The following is a 20609-nucleotide window of genomic DNA, read 5'->3' as shown; positions in this document are numbered from 1 at the left end:
TGGGAGGGTCGCTCTCGGTAACAACTACCGTGTTCATGTATATACAGATATTTTTCTAATTCAGAAACTTGTGTGTTTTGCAGTAACTAAAAGGTCCTAATAAGACCACAAGACTAGACAAGTATACCTTCTGCAGTGCCACAGGGACAGTGACATTAAACCCAAGACAGAAACCGTTGAAGCTATTCGGAAGTCCTTCAATGCGCTTCCTTGAAATGGTTGGATTTTATTGACAGTACTGCCCAAATCTCGCCAGGTCGCTGCTCCAATGACGCATCTCACCACCCATAAAGTGTTTTTTCCTGGATTGCAGGATGCCAGTGTCAGCAGCAGTTCTTTCCAGCAACTCTTTGTTGGCAGTTCAAAGTTTCCAGCCCTTCCTCCTGCGCACACATCAGTGACAGAGCTACTGGTGCCGTCCTACTTCAGGGTGATAACCTAGGTGTTCTACATCTAGTAGCTTGTTAAACAGCTAACATATAACACCATAGAGAAGGGACTGCTCAAATCATAATTGCAGCCAAGAAGTTCAACTGTTATTTATAATGGTACTTAATCTGACTTAATCTAATTCAGATCTGACCACACTTCATTGACCTTCCCGGAAAAGAACAAATATTCTAATCAGACTGTTGTCCCTGTAACCTTATCTCCAAGGGAAACATATAAAGTTTTAGAACTCACTTTGATGATTTGACTTCTGGGGGTGTTATTACAATCTCTCGAAATCCCCCCGTCCCATGCCCATTGTTGCCGTGGGGGGAGGGAGGGGGCTTAGGAGACGGAGACTTGGGACCCAGAGCTCGGGATCACCTCAGCTTTGGATCTCGGCTAATTCTGCTACTATACCATAGTGTTGTATGACCTTGATGTCTAGCACATTTATTTGTTTTAACTATTAACCATTTTTCCCCTTTCCCCCTTTTTGTTTCCTTCTCTTCTCTAACCCATTGAACTATCCATTTCCTAAGGTGTGAGAGCCGTGTTGTAAGGCTGAAAGGCTGACTGTGCCAGTCATGAACGACCTGGGGGCTATGATCACGGTATTACCGTGTAGTTGTTTAGCCCTTGTTTCTCAAGAGAATCCTGGACTATTTCTCTCCCCAACATATTCTAGGCTTACAATGGTCTGTACTGACGACTTTGTAACATTAATAGGCCATTAAGGCTTACCCTTTATCAAATATCCCCACTGATTTCAATTCTCCCAGGCTCTCCCTTGACAGCAATTCTGAACTCTGCTACTCCTACCCCCTTCTCAGTACCTTCTATCATAACAGCCCAGTTCAAATCATCCATCCAGGTCAATACTCAATCTGCAGGAAGCATTCCTCCTTTCACAACATCCACTACTTCTCTTGCACCCTCACAACTTTTTTCATCAACGACCCCATCTCCCCCTTGTTACTATACTGCGACCATTTTCTCAACACTGCTCCCTCTTCCACACATCCCAATCCTTCTACTACCCCCTACAAATATCTTAAATGGGATTGATTTCTTTTGTAATCCCCCCACAGCCGCTTACTCTGGCAACACTCCTCTTCCAGTAATGCCTCCAAAAACTATGTATAGTTTCCTTCCAAAGCTGCCCCAATCACTCCCGCTTTTCACAGTTACGTCGGAATCCCAAGCTAGAGCATTGTCAACCCTGACTGACATCACTGGCATACTCATTCCTGCCAACCTCATCCCTCCTTCAGTACTTGCTCTGGAACCGTCTCCATCTCCCCAACAAACTGCAGCAAGGATTGGTCAGACTGTGGAGAAGACACTTGCATGCCTCATGGACTATGATGCAGCATTAGTATAGTACTACTTCATCCCCCGTAGAAGCTGTCATAGGACCCCCACCAACATTGCCAGAATTACTTTCAGTTGACATGACCTCCCCCGTAATCTTTACATTGGCATGTCAACCTCCCTTCCCAACTAATTTAAGAAATATAGGGCTTCTGCCCTCGACTCAATTAATTTTGCAGCATTTTTTCTTCTTCCCCTTTCCTATTCCTTCTCTTCTTCATCCCCTTCTTTACTCCACACTTATCTAAATGTTAACTCATTTTTAACATTTTTGCAAAATACTTGATCACTCCTTATCTCGCCCCTTCAAATTCTCTAACACGCATTATTAATCATTATTACTCGTAGATGAACTAAGCAATAGCTGTGCTACATTGGAATATCCACGGTTTCTGTTCTCACGAACCTGACCTTCGTCATATCCTTTCTTCTAATAACCCATCAATTTTCTGTCTCCAAGACTCATTTCTTACACATCCTCTTATGCCAATTCCCAATTACCATTTTGTCTCTTCCTCACACTCCCTTTGTCTCATCTATACTTATGCATCAGAACACACTCTATTAGACCTCCCTTTCAAACCACTGTCCCTTGCAGAGTTATTCACATCTTTATCGCTGGATCACAGTTATTTCAGTCTACTTCTCCCCTTCACACGCCATATACTTTCTTAGCTTGAAACTCAAATTTCCCAACTCCAGCCACCTTTCCTCATAGTTGGTGATTTAAACTGCCACCACACTCTTTAGGATGATTCCATTACTACCTCCCGTGGTCGATCCCTAGAACACTTCTCCACAACTAATTAATTTCGCCCCATACACTTTGCCTTACACACGCAATCTTTTCATGCCTTACCCTCTCTCTATGTCCCCCTTCTCTCCCTTTAGATTTTCATTGGTCAGTTCTAGACCTCTTTCCCTATAGTGACTACTTTCCAAACCTTTCTCCTCCATATGTACCACTTCCTAATCCCTCATACCGGTGCTTTGATAGAGCTGACTGGCATACTTTCACTTCACTCTCTATTATTCCTACCCCTCCATCCCCTTATTGTCCATTTCAGATATGCTACAATGTTTCACAGTTACAGTCCTAAGAGCTGCCTATACTGTCAAACCTCAAACCTCATGACCGTTTACCTCCAGTGATTGCACCAAATCACTTCGCTTAAAATGCACAACCTGGAACAGTTATTGCTACATACGAGGCACCCCTAATCGGCTATCAGCCTTTATCCTGTCTTCGTTGTAAGATCCGGAATTATAAAGCTGGCGAAATTGTCTCCTCAATTACATCTTGTACATCTAATCAGCTTTTTGGCATTGGATCCATAATCAGGCAACCCCCCCCCCCCCCCATCCAGCCCTTTCTTTCTCCTTCCCAGTTTGGTTTCCACCATGCCCAAGGTACCCCTTGCTCATTTCAAGTTATATATATATATTATATCTGCATTTGCACGCCATGACTCTGCATTAGCCATATTCTATAAACAGTTAGCCCCCCGGACATACACGGAAACATGTGGGGGTCTTTGTAATGTCTTTCCTCTCCAAACACTTTTCAGGTCAAAATTGCCTCTTCTACATTATCCTTTCCTCAGTTCGAATCTTTCTCCATCCTTTTATCTCGCCCCCATGTAGGTCCCCAACCTCCGCTCTTCTTATATGGCGCTCCACTCCAATACCATTCTTCTGGCAAATTCCTTGGCGTTACTTTTTTTCAGAAGATTATCTTTGTGGGACCATATCTCTTAATGCCGGGTACGACTACGGCTGTTATGGTTTGCGGACTCGTCCTTCCGGGCACGCCTATAGCCGTGATGGCTCGCGCCCCACTTCATGCCGGGGTCGGCAATCCCCGTCATGGCTGTATGCCTATATGATGGTCTGTTTCTGAAGTAATTTGTATGTTTATACATGTGTATGCGGGTAATTGTGTTTGTGCAAATTCATGTATGTATAAATGTGCATAGGTGCTTTTTGTTGTATGTGTTTGTAGGCGTGTGTAACTGTATATGTGAAAATCTTTGCATGCAACTGTGTGTGTGTGTGTGTGTGTGTGTGTGTTAGTGGGTAATTGTGTGCATGGTATAAGTTTGCGTATGTCTTTCATTGTATGTGTGTTTGACGGTCGTGTGTTGGGAAATCTGTGAGTGAAATTATTTGTGTCTTTCTGTAAGGGGGTAATTGTGTGTGTGTGCGTGTGCGTGCGTGCGTGCGTGCGTGCATGTGTAAGGAGGAAATTGTGTGTGCACAAGTGTGTGTGTGTGTGTGTATGTATGAGTGTATGTAAGTCTGTGTAAGCAAGACTCGAACAGTGACGGGATGGCCGCAACGGCGGAATTCGTGTTTCTGAGGTCTTTTTATAAATCTGTTTTGTGACTCTTGACATGTCAGGGAAGGTTGCACTTTTAGTTTTCTTTTTGACGTCAGGGGACATGACGTGACCTGATGCCATCGGCAAGAAAACTCTAAAAAGTACAATCTTCCTCGACATGTCGAGAGGAACAAGAAAAAAATAAGAAAACAAGTAAGTCCTCATACAGGGATACCGCCATGATGACCGGTAATGAAGAAAGTGTACCGAAGCCTAGGATGTCAGGTACAGTGTCAAAGCCCAGGAGTTAGGTCCTGGTCCTTCCTAGTATTCAAACAGTCCTGTGGAAAGCACGACGCATCACGTCTCACGCATGCCAGGAGCCTTCCGGGAGAAGCTATGTAGCCCCGCGTTGGAGGGAGAGAAGTTGTGACCTCTCCTGCAGCAATGAAAGGCCCTCTAGACGCGAAGTGACCCGACAGATGATGCCCATCCCCATGACGCCTGTCAGGAGGCGCCTCCACCAGAAAGCCACTTCCAGGACAATGGCCCAGTTGCAGGTCAGGACCAGTGAGCTCCTGAGGATGAGTCTAGGCAAGATGGTTTGTGGAGGAAAGGGTAGGGCTGCTGTGGCGCAGGTCCTGAATGACGGTCACGAAGGAGATACGGGAATTGCTGAGTGCACCAAGCTGCACAGGAAGCGCGTGATGACGAGCAGAAGATGCACAGCAATTGTGCTATGCAAGACAGGCGAACCATGTATATTATGTTTTTTGTAATCATGTTTATGTACGTGATCGGTGTGATACCTTCTGGGAGGTACCTCTAGCACTTTGAGTTTCCTGCCTGGGGGAGGATTGTAGGTGTCTCATGAAGACTCCTGGACCTCCCTGAAGGCCACCTGGTTGACCCTTGCTTGACCTCTTGTTCAGGATTAGGAACAGATGATTGATAGCCCTCATAGACAATTGACCTCAGTAGGCCAGCGAAGGTCAGACTTACTACGGCACTAATATGGAGGCAGCAGAAGCTCCCAACTATGGATAAAAACTGGTGTTCACTTCAAGACAGGAAGCTAGAGACTGAGTGGAACCAGAGTCAATCAGAGCAACAGAGAGGTCAAGACTGGTTACATGATAAGCATAGCTTATTGCGTTCATTAAGAGTTCACCTGGGACCTTGTCTTCAGCAAAGGTTCTTTATAGAGATATTCACCAGTTTATTCTCAGAGGAGCTTTTGTAGAACATTGTAAGCAACTTGCCTCTAGTTTCTTGTATTCTGATTTGGAATCATGATGGATACATTAAGCCTGCAAACTTAAACATGTTTCTAGAGTGCAAAAACAAAGTGGGCTGAAACTTTCCACGGCTACTGCAAAATGATTTTTCAGACCTGTCAATGTAGGCAATATAGGGTTAATAAGGATAAGTCGGATATGCAAAGCTGAGCTTCGCCCGGGCTATGCCAATGAGGGGAGCCCGGCCTGTGTCGACTGATGTCGATTCGCTAACGTGTGTCAGCTGGTGCTGACTCGGCCTTTGTCCTTACCCGCCGTGGTGCCCAGCCACAGCAGTAACCTCCAGGCGACAATTGCAACTTCTCGCGCCTGGGTGGGGCGCGACGCGAACCCCCGACCCATCGGATGAGAGGCCGGCACGTTACCACTGTACTATCCCGGAGGCTTATATAGGGTTAAAGGCAAAGCATGCCGCCGCCTCTGAATCTTGCAGATTTGGGGCTCAGATCACAAAACTTCCCTCCATCTTCACATTACCTTGATCCTCTTCACTCCTGACTATGGATGGCATTATCTACTACTCTGCTTCAACCTCCCTTCTTGCTCATCTTGATACAGTCCACCACTGCGGTCTTCAATTAGCCCTTTGCACCTTCTGCTCTACTCCAGTACCTTTTTCTCTGATGCTATGCTCGCTTCCACCAACTTTACCTCAACAAACGAACTGTCCCGCGATTCCTGCTTCTTACCTTTGCTTCTCCACATTTACCTGTTCTTTTCTCCATTCCCCCTTTCTCCATCTCCGACCTCTTTCATTTTCTGTTCATTCCCTTCCTCCATGACTTATACGTTACCTCAGTATTTGCCCTTCTGTTGACCCACCAAAATCAGATATTCCCTCTTCTGCCCCTATCACCCATTTCCTTGAACATGTCTCCACTTTTCGCAGTGACCTTCCTCACTTTCAAATACCCCTCCCTCCTGAATCCAGTGTCCTAACTACACACAGCTTTTTGTCTTAAAACACATACTCTTTCTTTCTAATAAGATTCAGAATTGGTTGTTCTACCTGTCCATGTGCCATAAATTATCAGATTTTGCTGGGTGGCCTGCAATCTTTCTGGTCAAGTGTTCGCACAATTAAATTACATACTGTAAAACTATGTCTCCAGGGCAGGTCTATTTCATTGGAACAGATGTTGGGGGACGGCTGTCGCCCACTTAAGTATTGGCCACACCCGTCTAATGCACTCCTATCTGATGTCATGTCCTGATCTGCCCCTATGTTCCCTAAGTAAATGTTCTCATTCAATTCCACACATTCTGCTATCCTGTCCACACTTTGTTGCAGCCCATCACCAACCTCCCAACCTCCCAACCTATCAGACATCCTTACGGAATCCCACAATTTCTGCTTTGACAACCTGTTCTCCTTCCTCAGACATACATATCCTTCACTTGATATAGTCCCCCTTAACAAATCCTACCTTAACCCATTCACTCATCAATTTCTTCATCCATCTTTAACCTTTCCAGTATTACACGTATAGCAACTAACGTCTGACTCAACCGGCCGTCACTTTCCTTTACTATACCTTCCTATAGTGCTACATGACCTTAGATGTCTTTATTTTGCTTTTAACCAATAACCCTTTTGCTCATCTGCAGATTTTTTTTATCTATCGACTGTTTTTGAGGGGGTACGGCGTTCAACAAGGGAATGCTGTAAATACCTTACTAGGAAGTGCAGACCTCTGACTTGCGTGTCTTAAGGCCTGTCCTCATTGGCATGATCGGCGGGCACGAATAGACATGACGTTACGGGTGGATGAACTACTGGGTAAACAAGTAGTTTCCTCGTTTTCTCGCCTGTGACATCACCTTTCCTTTACTGTTGCCCGTCGCTCATGCCCGCCTTGTGTGGACATATCGTGTTATTCTCCGTGGGAGCCTTGAAAATAAAATAATCTTTATAACACCAAATTATGCCGATGAATTGGATTCCCTTTATGTCTCGACGGATTTAAATCTGTGCATAGCGACACAGGCGTCGGTTGCATAATATTTTGCACATGTATATTTCTTATCGTTAAAGTTATTATTTGAGTTGGAAAAAATAGGTTAACATTAAAGATATTAGAAGTTAACCTAACCAAGTTTCTCATTAATTGTAGTATATCCTTTTGTTGCAGAGCAACTTACAGTAGTTTATAATTTGTTAAGAGTATATTAATTTTAATGCATTCACATTCGTGTATTAATGGAGTCATGTTGATAGGGTGTCGCCAGGATGCAAAGGTGGAAACCACTTGTATACAGTGTGCCCAAGTAAAGGTCTAAGCTTTACACGTTAAAGGTTTACCTTTGGCAGAATAAGGAGATCCATTTACCGACAAAACGAGCCTTGGAAGAGAAGTCACCACCCCCTCTCCCCTTCCCTTTGTTTTCTTTGTCTCTGCTCTTACGCTTCTTCTTGCATAAATTTTCATGGTCCTCCGCTGTGGAGCATATTTGACATCGGTATTAACTTTGTTGAGCAGTCCTTTGTAATATTCTCAAATTCAAAGAATTTCTTGCATTTATTACAGTAATGTAATCCAGTAGATATAATTAGTAAAAATGCTATTGTTGGGTACGGTAACGAGGCAGTTCCTGCAGTAGCGTTCGTCGACCCCCCCCCCCCCACCACCACCGTCTTGCTCACTGCCTTGAGCTCGTGGGGGGTCTTGCCTCGGTCACTCCTCCACTGCCGTAGGCCTGGGCAAGATGTCTCTGCCGTTTTGGGGTTTGTACTTTCTTTGTTAGGGATTAGGGCGATATTGTATGTGTTAATATTATATCGCATAGGTAGGTTTGTCTAGTTTTTTTTGTATTTTCCTTTATTCTATTTTGGTGAAGGTATTAATAAAAATAAGTGATAATTAATTGACTTTATTAAGATTTGGAAAATACGTAAATTACTATAAAAAGGATTACAATAAAATAATGAAAGTACTTTATAAAGGAATGATAACACATTGGGACATGATAAAGGAATGATTGAATTAACGTATTTAATGGCTATCAGATAACGTTAATGAGTACTGATAAAGATTAAAGAATGAATGACATCAATGAATGAACACTAAGAACCTTGACAACCACTAGTAGTATTTTAACGCAAGGACAGTTGTTACGTGGTATCAGCCATTCAAGATCAGGCCGCATCATTTTGATATTTCGTCTATGATTCTGGCTACCGCATTAGGAGAATTAGGGTTCAGCGGAGCTGCTCTTCCCCCGGAATTCTCTTAGTGACATACCAGCCGTAACACATTACAATAGACTTTTGTAACCAGACAGTTACAACACTATTTATACCCCCCCCCCCCCCATACCTTGCTCTTTGTTAGCGGGGAGGGGGGGGGGGGCAGAAGACGGGTACTGAGGCCCATGGTAGGGAATCAGCCCTCGCCTCTACTAATTTTGCACGGTCTTTTCTTCTCCCTCTTTCCTGTTACTTTTATTTTTCGTCACCTTTTTCTGTCCGCTTATCCTAACCGTTAACTTATTTTTACCCTTTTCGCCACAATACTTTATCATAATGGTATGACCTTTGATTTCTGCCACAATCAGTTTTGACCATTAATCATTCTAGAGATCCACAAACATCGCTTTATTGAACAAAAAAGTTCCTTACCTGGGGGCTTTGCCAACAAGCTCCACCCTATCGTTATATGTTGAATACACTGCCTAAAGCCTTAGATGTTGATGCAGCAATAAATAAAAAATAGCTTTTAAATGATTGTAGTTTAGTATCTTAACATAGAAATAAAGTTGTGAAGTGTTGGTATAAATTTTGCATTTACTTTTTTCAAAACGAAATTCATGTGCTTCTTTGATATGACAAGTGCTATAAGGACTTCCAAAGAAAACAGCCAAACCGCTTCGAATTTTATTGACGTAACATATATTATATACAGAAAGAACAGTTAGACACCAGCAAATCTCCCTTGTTTACATAACCACAAATATAATATCAAATTCATATGAATAAATACGGAATATTTTATTCTTCATGATCTTTGACGAAAAAAAAGATATGAAGCAGTTACAGAATGTTTGAAAATGAGTCAAACATATACACAAACATCTGAATAAATGAAATTAATTATCATTATAAAAAATAATGATAATACCAAGAAAAAATACAATATATAAGGTGACTATATTTTGTTTTTTCATTACTGTTATTGCTCCTTGTAGTAAAGTGTTAATCATTATCACAAGCGATAACCATACGGCTGCTGAGAAGTTTGTATTATTTATCAATAACGAAAGCCATAATGAAGATTGCAATCACATCAAATACATCACATAAGGATCTTGAAAATTAACACGAGTCTTGACAAATAAATTGATTTCCATCAACAAAAGGTGACAAATACCAAATTTAGCTGCCTCATCAATGTCCGTCCCAAGATCTACTCTCAAGGGGGGAAATATTCCTTCATATTCTCAAATTAGTCTTAACTCTTTTACTCCATCTCTGACACTGGGCTGCTGGTGTCAAAACAATGCTCCGAACTCCTTATTTCTTCTACTTTATAATCACTCGACATAAATTTCACGGCAGCTTGGGCCTTGTCTGTCTTATCAACTGCACCTCTAACAGCCAACAAACAAACAGACTGACTGGACTGGTTTCACAAGTTAAATAATCTCTTTTTGGAACATGATTTTTGTCTGATGCACTTCTCTCCATAAAATTTACCATACATTTCAAATACACACTGGAAAAGGTACAGTTTGGGCATGACACTTACTTTCAAATTCTTTTACAACACTAGTACATCGGTGATTTTCTTTTACTTTCTCACAGAACCATTATGTGGGATAAATCTGCTTTTTCAAACACATTACTATATACATCTCATTTACTTACAACATTTATGCACTATTATCAACAAAGGCACCTAAAGCATCTATTATCTGTGCCACAGTCCATCGAAACTCATCCAGACCTGGTATAATAACAGAAATTTTATATCAAATAATATATTCTGTCTATATAATCTAAACTGTATCCTGAACAACAGGTGTAACTTGTGCTGTAAGTGGTACAGGTAATAGTTTTACATATAAGCAAACTGCAGATCAAGTGTAATCAATGAATAAGTTACCATACTTTCACTTGTAATTGTATTGATAAACGTAATTCATTCTTTTATAGCCACATATTTACTGACTAAGCACAATGCGAAATTATTCTAGATAGAAGTCAACTAATGCAGCAATGTATAGTGTATAGTCTACACATTTTATTGTATATCTTGTATTATTCATTTTCTCATGGACATACATGTTTATACACAGTAATAAGAGGAAGCTTTGCAAATGATAAATTTATCACTGCAAGCACTATCTAGCAATGCCAACATGCTCCAAACTTGACATGCTCATAATAGGTAATTAATCTTAAAATTCTAGACAACTTCAAACAGTAACTGCTGATCGAAAATGCAGAGAGTGGTAGTTTTTCAATACCTTCATTACCAAAGATACTACAATCTATTTCGTTTTGTTTTTGTACCTAAATTGAAAATATACTTTTCACTGTTGATTTTACATAATATTAATTTTTATCTATGTGTTGCCTCTCATGTTCTTATGAATGTACAATTGTATATAAAGCCACTACTAATACTATGTTGGTCTCTCATTTAAACTTTTTTTTTTCAAGAAGTGTATATATATATTTCAAGAAAAAAACAGTGCTCAGATAACTTGGTAAGAATTAGAATTTAGAGAAGTTTGAGTCAATGTTATAAAATTTCGATGGTGCTTGATACCATTCGGTAAACCACTAAGTTGAGAACTACAATAATTGCCCCAAAAGATGAACGAAGATGCAATTCGACAAAGACGGCCGCGCTGAAATGAAAATTGCTCTCCACTTTCTTCACTTCAGCATATACTGTACACTTCCACACAACATTTACCCTTCAAGAGAACTATTTATACCTAGTTATACTTGAAGCCAGTTATCATAAGCTGGCACAGTAACCATTGAATATCAAGAACCGCATTGACTAGCATTGAAGTTCATTACAATTCCATCTAACGAAGTAATAAACCTCCATAGCAAGTAATGGATTCTATTCATCACAACAAATCAACATTTTTTTTATTTACAAGGGTCTTATCTATCAAAATAATACATAACTCTGGAAGCCAGTTGTGATTAAAGGCCATAGAATTCATTGAGATACATTCAATATGCTCAAGGACACAAGTTTATTAATATTCAGGTTAGCATTTGATTGACTCTAAGGATCATTTGTGATGTTAAGCAGCAGTCATTTTCTATAAAAATACGAAGCAGCCATTGTATTTTCTCCTCGATGTTCTTGTTTTCTTGTATTTAATGTTAGTGTGAACAACCAAATTAGATAACGTTTGAATATTTGTTTTGGAAATTATGCCAACTGATTTAATGCGTCTGATGTGTACACCTCACATCTGCATACAAACTGCTAAGTTTTAAAAATCAAAAGATCATAAATTCTTCCACTTAAACTGTGATTCTACGATGAATTTACCTTTTATTCAAACCGAGTTTTGTCCCTGTAAATAACAAAAGAAATAGACAAGGAGTGAATTATCTTACAGACAGCCTTGTTTCATATGGAATTAATGCTTGAAATAAAATGAGTTTCTAAACCCCATCTTCTCCTTAAGTCCAAAGGAGGACATCGAAAGTGGAAAAACCAAATGGTAAATGCCAAATACATTTAGAATTAACAATTCATAAACTTATGTCAACCACTTTTGAAAATACAAATTAAATAGTCAGCATTTGTATGGTTTGTATAAACAAAGTAAAAATCGAATAAAGAAAATGAACTCTTCACCTTTTTTTCTCTCTAAAAGACCGAAAGTGAAAACTTCCGACAGACCGTTCAATATAAGTACTGTGCTCATGAAAAATGAATCCCCTAGCATTCATAGTAAGATGAACAATAAAACCTAATATGTAGTACGGGTATAAATACTGTATTCACAACAACCTGGACCCATACCCAGCAGTATGGTTTGAACCTTTAGCCATCAAGCCAAGGATCACACACAATAATTATAACCCAATACGCCATATATATCAATACACCCTATTAGGTCTTTGCTCATACTATAAAGTAGGTTATACATAGAGATACTGTACATGATATAGGCTTTAAGTACCAGGTTTATGCTTAGTGGTAAATCTGAAGCCATTGCTCTCATTATTCATTTACAGTTGAGACTGACACAACTAGTAATAAATTTCATATGCTAAACCAAAGATCTGGACACCAACACAATAGCAAAAATTTTCATCATAGCTTACATACTTCCAGCACTCTCTGTTGCACAGTGACACATCAAGGAGGAATGTTATCTGGCATATGGAAGGCTATATTCCAAAGAAAAGAATGCAGTCCCCTTCAGAAAAAAACAAAAATTAACCATGATCCTCTACCTGAACACCTGTACAGTAACTAGAGATTACCAATGTGAATTTCCTGCAAATGTTTCCTGGAACCAAATTTTCTCTACTTTTTATAGGTAATCATCCACTTAACCTTTATTCCAAAATCAAGTATCCCATCACTAATCATCTGCACGATATAATCATTTTTGTGTGAATTTGTATCTCTGTATTTCATTCCCCATCTCAACTTCATTTGTATGCTTGTGCATGAGCACCAACTGGCATATAGTTACCCTTTGGATGATAAACCAAGTGTCCCTTTTTAAGGCGTCTCCACATTTCTTGAAGCAAAAGGTTCTTTTCTTTCTGGAGCTTTACCAATATTGAGCTGTTTTCTGTTGCTCGACGTGACAAATATGGAAGTACTTCGTTCACAGGACCATATGGAACATATTTATACACAGAATATCCGGCTTGACCTGTGGAAGGAAATAGTCGCCTGTAAGTATGCAGCTGAACTTAACCTAAATTAATATGATTATCATATTCAGTCATTTTGCGTAATGGAACCGAGGTGATTCAAACAGCCAGACACACCCAAATCAATGCTTGAAAAAGTGAGTTGGTATTGTAATATATTTGTAGTTGTATATAGCATATATATTACAGAATTCGAAAGTGATAGTGATCTTTACTGCTATGTAAAGGTTATAATCCTACTCACCAAGAGGCAAGGAGATATGATCGCACATGCCGAGGAGCTGCCCAAAGCAAATGACGCGATCAAGCGGATGAATGCCGAACTCAGCCATTTTATTTACAGTATAGCGCACTGTGTCTTCATTGTGAGATGCCACCATGATGGCAATCTGTAAAAAAATACATAATCATTTCCTATCACATTTCTTTTAATTCATTGGCAGCTAATACATTCACTGTACTACGTAGCTTTATCAATTTTGTTTACTAAAAACCTAACTCATTATAAAATTAACTATCTACCAAGACTTTGATTTTGTCTTATTGCTTAATAACAAAAGAATGAAAGCACACACTGCACCAGGTCCAGTTAATAACACGACCTTTTCATCTTTACTGCTTTTATGGTCATGTCGGAGCATTCTTTACCTTCTACAAAAGCTCCTTCAAAACAAATTTATCCTCGTAACAACAAATCAAACCTTAAAAGGAGCAATCAAGTGCAATGATCCCGGCAGCCCACGACAAAACTGAACAAGGGATTCCAGCTTACCTTGTGAGAGTCCCCAACATTCTTATTCATTTTGATGCGTCTCAGACTCTCTTCAAGACATTGGTGGTACATATTGGTGGTTGCGTCGAAGGAAGGATTGATGGGGTCTTCATAGCCAAGCTCCTCAGCGCGGGCACGTTCCTAGAGGAAGAAAAAACAAACTGAATTAATCGACTTCATTAATAACCACTGATTACCGTCATTAAATTAAATGGAATTGACTGACTTGGTTACTAATCATTTACTAACATAATTATTTTTTTCTTAATTATTATATAGTAGTTTAAATACTTATCAACCTACAAGAGATCTGGTGTAAATACATTATGAGACCTTTTTTATGATAATCGTATATACAAACTGATGCAAAAATCTGTACGACACACACCTGCTCCATGTAGGCTCCTCGCACAAGCTTGGCTCCGAAGTAAAAGTTTTGACGATAAGCTTGCTCAAGGTCGAGGGAAAGATTATTGAAGGTTTCCTTAAGATAGCATTGGTAAGTGTTGAATACAATGGCTTTCTCTTGATTGTACTTTTTCATCATTTCTAAAGTAAGACGGGAAATGGCTGGCTGGAAATAGGTCTGCTCGGCATCCACCATCACTCGGACGTCACGCTCACGAGCATACTGGAATATGTCGAGTCATTATGAACATTTTAACAATCTATCAAGTAAAATAGTTAGAACCACAACTCCCTAATACTCTAATACATTATCAAACAAAAGCATTATAACCGAACAGGTCTTTAACACTTAAATCAAAAGTTTACCCAATTTCTCTCCTGCGATACCCACCTGGAATATGGTGTGCAGTCTGCGCATCATATTCTTGAACATCTCCTCCTCCTCCCTGGTGAGAGCCGAAATGAGGGGCTCCATCTGCCCCGAGTTGAGGTTCGGCACTCGGAACAGGTCGCCCAGGAGAATGTTGGTGTCGATGAGGCCCGACCACGAGAAGAGGTGGATTAAGCCCTTCTTGTCGTAGGTCATGTTATCCAGCCAAAACTTCACGTCCTTGTTGTCTGTCAGGATGTTCTCTTCGCGGAATCGTTTCTCGAAGACGTCTGTGTTGACATCGGAATGGATGATTGGGCCGGTCTTGCCCGTCACTTGCTGGAAGTACTGTCGTGTGCGAGCAATCACCTCTGAGAGTTGCATCTGAAATTGAGGAAATAAAGGTTACATTTACCCATAAGGAATACATATAAATGAATGATAAAATGTATGGCTCAGTAGTGATAACATGAATCATTCATAATATACCGATTCTGAATGTATAGAGTATATAAGAATACAAGAACTTGTATTAACTCTAAGGCATTAATTATTCATGTTTCATTTAGTTTCTTCTGCCTCACCAATTACGAACCCCAAGAGTCACCCACATAATTAAAACCGCCTACAAGTAAAAGCTATAAAACAAATATATCAGTAAACCCTACCATATGAAAATGCGCAGTGAACACCTACCAGAAGTGGAATACAAGACATCCATATCAATAATGTTCTGGATCCCCACTAACCGTAATTTGCTTTCAATTACATCACACTAACATTTACGGAGAGATCTGGGAAAGTCCTTAGGCCCTTCCATAGCTCGGCGACGGGAAAATGGGGAGAGCGACATAACATTACATGGAACAAAACAGGTCACAATAAGAACTAAATGAACGTCGTTTCGAATTTGTCAAAAGTTCCTCATCTGACGAACTAATCATTCGTCTTGCGAGTTCGAAACTGCATGTTCATTTTCAGTTCTTATTGTGCCTGTGATTTCTTTCATCTTTGCATGTACTATATTTGTGTCCGTGTTCCCAGTATTATTTCCTGAGGTTCATCTACCTGCAAACATGACGGGTCAGTCCATCCGCAACTTCGCCCTCACAAACGCAGAGTTTAAGAGATCCGGAACGCGAGCGAGTACACGTGCGCGTGGGACTGTTCGTGGTGAAAAGGGTGTAGGATTCAACAGACTTAAAAGCAAGCATTCAGAGTCAGCTCGGAGGCCGCATTAAAGCTGACAGACACTACTACGCCTTTCGGGCTGCCATCACCAAGCAACCAGCCTGGCATTCCTCATCACTGTCATGTCAGAGATGAAGCTAATACAGCCTTGATCGATATTCCCAAATCATGAGCGACGCCATGGATAAATCATCCAAAAATCTCTAAGATAAGAATAAATATACATAGGTTATACCAATTAGATCACGATGAAAACATAAAACGAAAGTAAAAGGGACATATAAGCCAAAGAAGCCATGTGTAAATCATCCTAAAATCTGTAAGCCAGCCTAGAATGACCGTTTTAGACTGATCATTTCACAATAAGATTACGAAGGAAACATAATCATGAAACTACAATGGATACTGCCAGACTAGGCGATCCATTTCAAGAAAACGTTATTAGCCTTCTGCCTGGCCACCTGGAGCACTTGCCTAATATTTCAAAATTAATCGCGAGTAGAAATAAAACTACTGAGTCGAGAATAATATTGAAAACCACAAAAATAAAACATATATCTGGGATTTCTCTCAAGTGAAGGCAGATAATATACCCCCATGGATATTAAATGACTCTAGGTCTCTCCCCCACGAAATTTGCGGCCTGATTAAATCCTACCATTATTATTACTTGCCTCCGTCGCTCGCTCGTTTAACATTGGTACTTAACGAAATGGATTTGGTGGCGCAATGAACCCGTTTCAGAAATGCATCGCTGATTTTAACTGGGAAGAGATGATGCCGGTTTGTGTGGCGTGCGCGGGGTAATATAAATATGCGAACGACTGGTATCAACATTTGAAATCAATATGTGGAGGCTGACATGCTGGAAATACCGACTTTTCACTTTTAAAAATAAAATCTGCAATCCATTTTGAGTTAAATATGTAATACATAATTTCTTCTCTGTGATCTTAAGAGCCAGCCGCAAAAGACAGTAAACCTTCATCGCAAATAAACAAATGAATAAAAATAAATACAAAGCCTCTGGACGTCCCCCGACTGCACACCATTCATCATATTTTGGCTCGAGACCTGGAACTGAGCAGGAGATTCAGTTTCGACTCGATCGCCGAACGCCGGCACCTTGCACATAGAGCGAAACCCGCTCGCAGAAGACGCCACTGAGAAATACCTCTTTACTGAGCTGATTATCCACAACATCCGAGATTTATGAATAGAAAAATCGAATCCATAATTCAGCGCCCAACAAAATCTTCCGCTATTTCGAAAGTAAAGGGAGGGGGAGCGAGAAAAAGGAAGAGGAGAAGAGGAAGAAAGATAAAGAAAGACAAACAGAAAATCGAAGAGACAGGAGAAGAGAAGAAGAAAAGAGGAGAACAAAGAAAACAGAAAAGAGGAAGAGAAGAACGAGAAAAGAGAAAGAAAGAAAAAAAAAAAAAAAAAAAAGGTCCTCAGTCAGCATCGCTTTGTTGACATCGATCGCCGCCGGGTCGGTCCCGCCCACGTCGACAGCGGAGGCGTGGGCGGGATAAAAGGGGGGGGGGCGTCGTGCAGCGTGGGCGTGAAACGGGATGGGGGGGGGGGGCAGAGGAGGAGGAGGGGTGGGGGGAGTGAGAGGGGAGGAGGAGGAGAACCTGAGACGAGCCGATGCTTAAAGGCGGAGTTATGAGGCGCGAGAAGCGACTGAGGAAGGAACGAGGATGTGGAGCGAATAGACATTATTGGGGGGGGGGGGGGAGATTGGGAAAGGGAGAGAGAAAGGGAAAGAAAGAGAGAGAGATTGGGAAAGGGAAAGAAAGAGAGAGAGAGTGGGAAAGGGAAAGACAGAGAGAGAGATTGGGAAAGGGAAAGACAGAGAGAGAGATTGGGAAAGGGAAAGACAGAGAGAGAGATTGGGAAAGGGAAAGACAGAGAGAGAGATTGGGAAAGGGAAAGACAGAGAGAGAGATTGGGAAAGGGAAAGACAGAGAGAGAGATTGGGAAAGGGAAAGACAGAGAGAGAGATTGGGAAAGGGAAAGACAGAGAGAGAGATTGGGAAAGGGAAAGACAGAGAGAGAGATTGGGAAAGGGAAAGACAGAGAGAGAGATTGGGAAAGGGAAAGACAGAGAGAGAGATTGGGAAAGGGAAAGACAGAGAGAGAGATTGGGAAAGGGAAAGACAGAGAGAGAGATTGGGAAAGGGAAAGACAGAGAGAGAGATTGGGAAAGGGAAAGACAGAGAGAGAGATTGGGAAAGGGAAAGACAGAGAGAGAGATTGGGAAAGGGAAAGAGAGAGAGAGAGATTGGGAAAGGGAAAGAAAGAGAGAGAGATTGGGAAAGGGAAAGAAAGAGAGAAAGATTGGGAAAGAGAAAGAAAGAGAGAAAGATTGGGAAAGAGAAAGAAAGAGAGAGATTGGGAAAGTTAAATAAAAAGAGAGAGAGGTCGAGAAAGAGAAAATAAGAGAGAGAGGTCGAGCAAGAGAATATAAGAGAGATTAGGAAAGAAAGAAAGAAAGAAAGAGATTGGGAAAGTGAAATAAAGAAAGAGAATGGGAAAGATTGGGAAAGAGAAATAAAGAGAGAGAGATTAGGAAAGAGAAAGAAAGAGAGAGAGATTGGGAAAGAGAAAGAAAGAGAGAGAGGGTGGGGCAGAGAGCCAGACAGACAGGCAGATAGAGACAGACAGGCAGACAGAGACAGACAGGCAGACAGATAGAGACAGATAGGGGCAGACAGAGGAAGACAGGCAGGCAGACAGAGACAGGAAGACAGGCAGGCAGACAGAGACAGGCAGACAGACAGACAGACAGACAGACAGACAGACAGACAGACAGACAGACAGACAGACAGACAGACAGACAGACAGACAGACAGACAGGCAGACAGAGACAGGCAGACAGCCAGACAGGCCCGTCTCCGTGTACGTGTGAAAACACAGCGCCGAGAAGGCCGGTGCGATGAGCGAGCGGAGCCAAAGACGTGCAGAGCCTCGCTAGTCCGTGTGTTTTTGAAACCACACTGCAGCCCGCGGTTAGACTAGCAAGCTTGGTGTCTTCATTATAAAGTAGGGTCATCTAACGTGTAATTCGTGGTTGAACTAGGATGTTTTATCGTTCTATTTTCTGCCAGCCTACTTTCTATGCCAATATGAAGCTATATATAAATCTACCGTTTGTTAATATCATAGCAATTGGATAATTACAAATGGGGTAAATCATCGGACTTTTAAAGCAAAACAGGGCATATCACTTAATTAGCCCTTTTCCAGACGGATTATGGACATGAATATACATGTCGCGACGCGTACGTGCGGACTCGATAGCGGAATTTAGGGCGATCAGTTAACAGTGCCATGCGTACGCCTCGTCCCTGCCACGCATCCGCCTCGTGTTTGTCATGCGTCTACCTCGTGCCTGTCATGCAACCGTCTCGAGCTTGTCATGCAGCCCCCACGTGTTGCGACGGAAACCTTGAGCGTCCCCCACCGACTCCATACACAATCGAGGAGCGCGTTCGGTTCCGGCAGGGCCTTCGTGGGAGGCGCCAGGATCAACCTCGCGACGCAAACGAGCGTGTCGCCAGAGCCGCGGTCGGAAGCCATCTGCCGGCCGTTGTGACTATGGCCTCGCGCGGCTGATCAATAGGTCAGGCTTTCCACCTTCGCCGAACGAGGGTCCGAGGCGCTAAACGACAACGGAGAAGGCTGCTGGCGAGGGGAATGGCGACAAGCCAAGAAAAATCGATGGTACAGGAGCCTCCCTCTTCACAGAAAATGAGGTTACAAAAAAAGCGAGTCTTTTGAGGGTCAATTTCCCTTCTCCCTCCCCCTCCTCCCCCCCCCCCACTCGTCCCCAGAAGTAAAAGAAGGTCAAAGAGGATTTTCACTGCCATGTCGAAGCCGCTAAAACGACACTATTAACGATCAGAATTACATTTTGCAATGCCATGGTGGGCTTTCTCTCCCACCTCGATACTTTGTAGCCACACCTCGAACCTTTACTATCAAGAACAGCAAAATATTATGAATGTTCACCATCATCTGAGAGACAACGAGGAGAATGAGACTTTAAGATTAAAAAAATAAATAAAGCAGAAGACCCAAGTATGTGAGACAACATGAACTCTCAATCTAAGGCATGGAAAAAAAATCTCGTGCTTCTGACTCCCCGCTATGATTCCGCCCTTCATCGTACTCATACTAATTACTACTCAGTATGATGTACAAGCGCTTTCTCGTCATTCTATCATGCTCGCTGCAAATCTCTTCCGCGAGGTCGTTTGCCGAGCTACCACGAAGTCATCACATGGTCGTTTCGCGCTGTGAATTGCTGATCGAATCCATCTTTCGTCATAACGGCAGGCACGGAAGCTTTAAAACGATGCCTCTGCGATGTCCTTATATACCCCCAGCTTATTCTTTTTAACTAAATTCATTACTTGACCGGATTTAACAAACAACAGATGTAACCCTCAAATACAACCTATATTTGCAGCTCTCTGCATTACCGTATGTCTGACCCAAACATCATTCGTGTTAAATCATTTGCCACGCAGAGGGAGAGAGAGATAGTGAGGGAGGGAGGGAGAGAGAGA

The 20609-nt window shown here is 41.6% G+C and overlaps 1 protein-coding gene across 1 annotated transcript in view; it reads right to left on the bottom strand.

Annotated features, from left to right (window-relative positions):
- Positions 1–9282: 9282 nt before the first annotated feature.
- LOC125030074 (proline dehydrogenase 1, mitochondrial-like) overlaps positions 9283–20609 on the bottom strand; it is a 14899-nt gene continuing 3572 nt past the window's right edge. Inside the window, exons 2-6 of the mRNA XM_047620272.1 lie at positions 14863–15225; positions 14452–14694; positions 14064–14204; positions 13536–13680; positions 9283–13290 (exon numbers count right to left, since the gene is read on the bottom strand). Coding sequence (XP_047476228.1) covers positions 13061–13290; positions 13536–13680; positions 14064–14204; positions 14452–14694; positions 14863–15225 — 1122 coding nt within the window. The 3' untranslated portion in view covers positions 9283–13060. The remainder of the gene's footprint in view (positions 13291–13535; positions 13681–14063; positions 14205–14451; positions 14695–14862; positions 15226–20609) is intronic.

This window comes from Penaeus chinensis, chromosome 2 (assembly GCF_019202785.1).
Source record: "Penaeus chinensis breed Huanghai No. 1 chromosome 2, ASM1920278v2, whole genome shotgun sequence".
NCBI classification, from domain to species: domain Eukaryota; kingdom Metazoa; phylum Arthropoda; class Malacostraca; order Decapoda; family Penaeidae; genus Penaeus; species Penaeus chinensis.
Note: the sequence above shows the minus strand (reverse complement) of the source record. Positions and strands in the feature narration are given on the sequence as shown.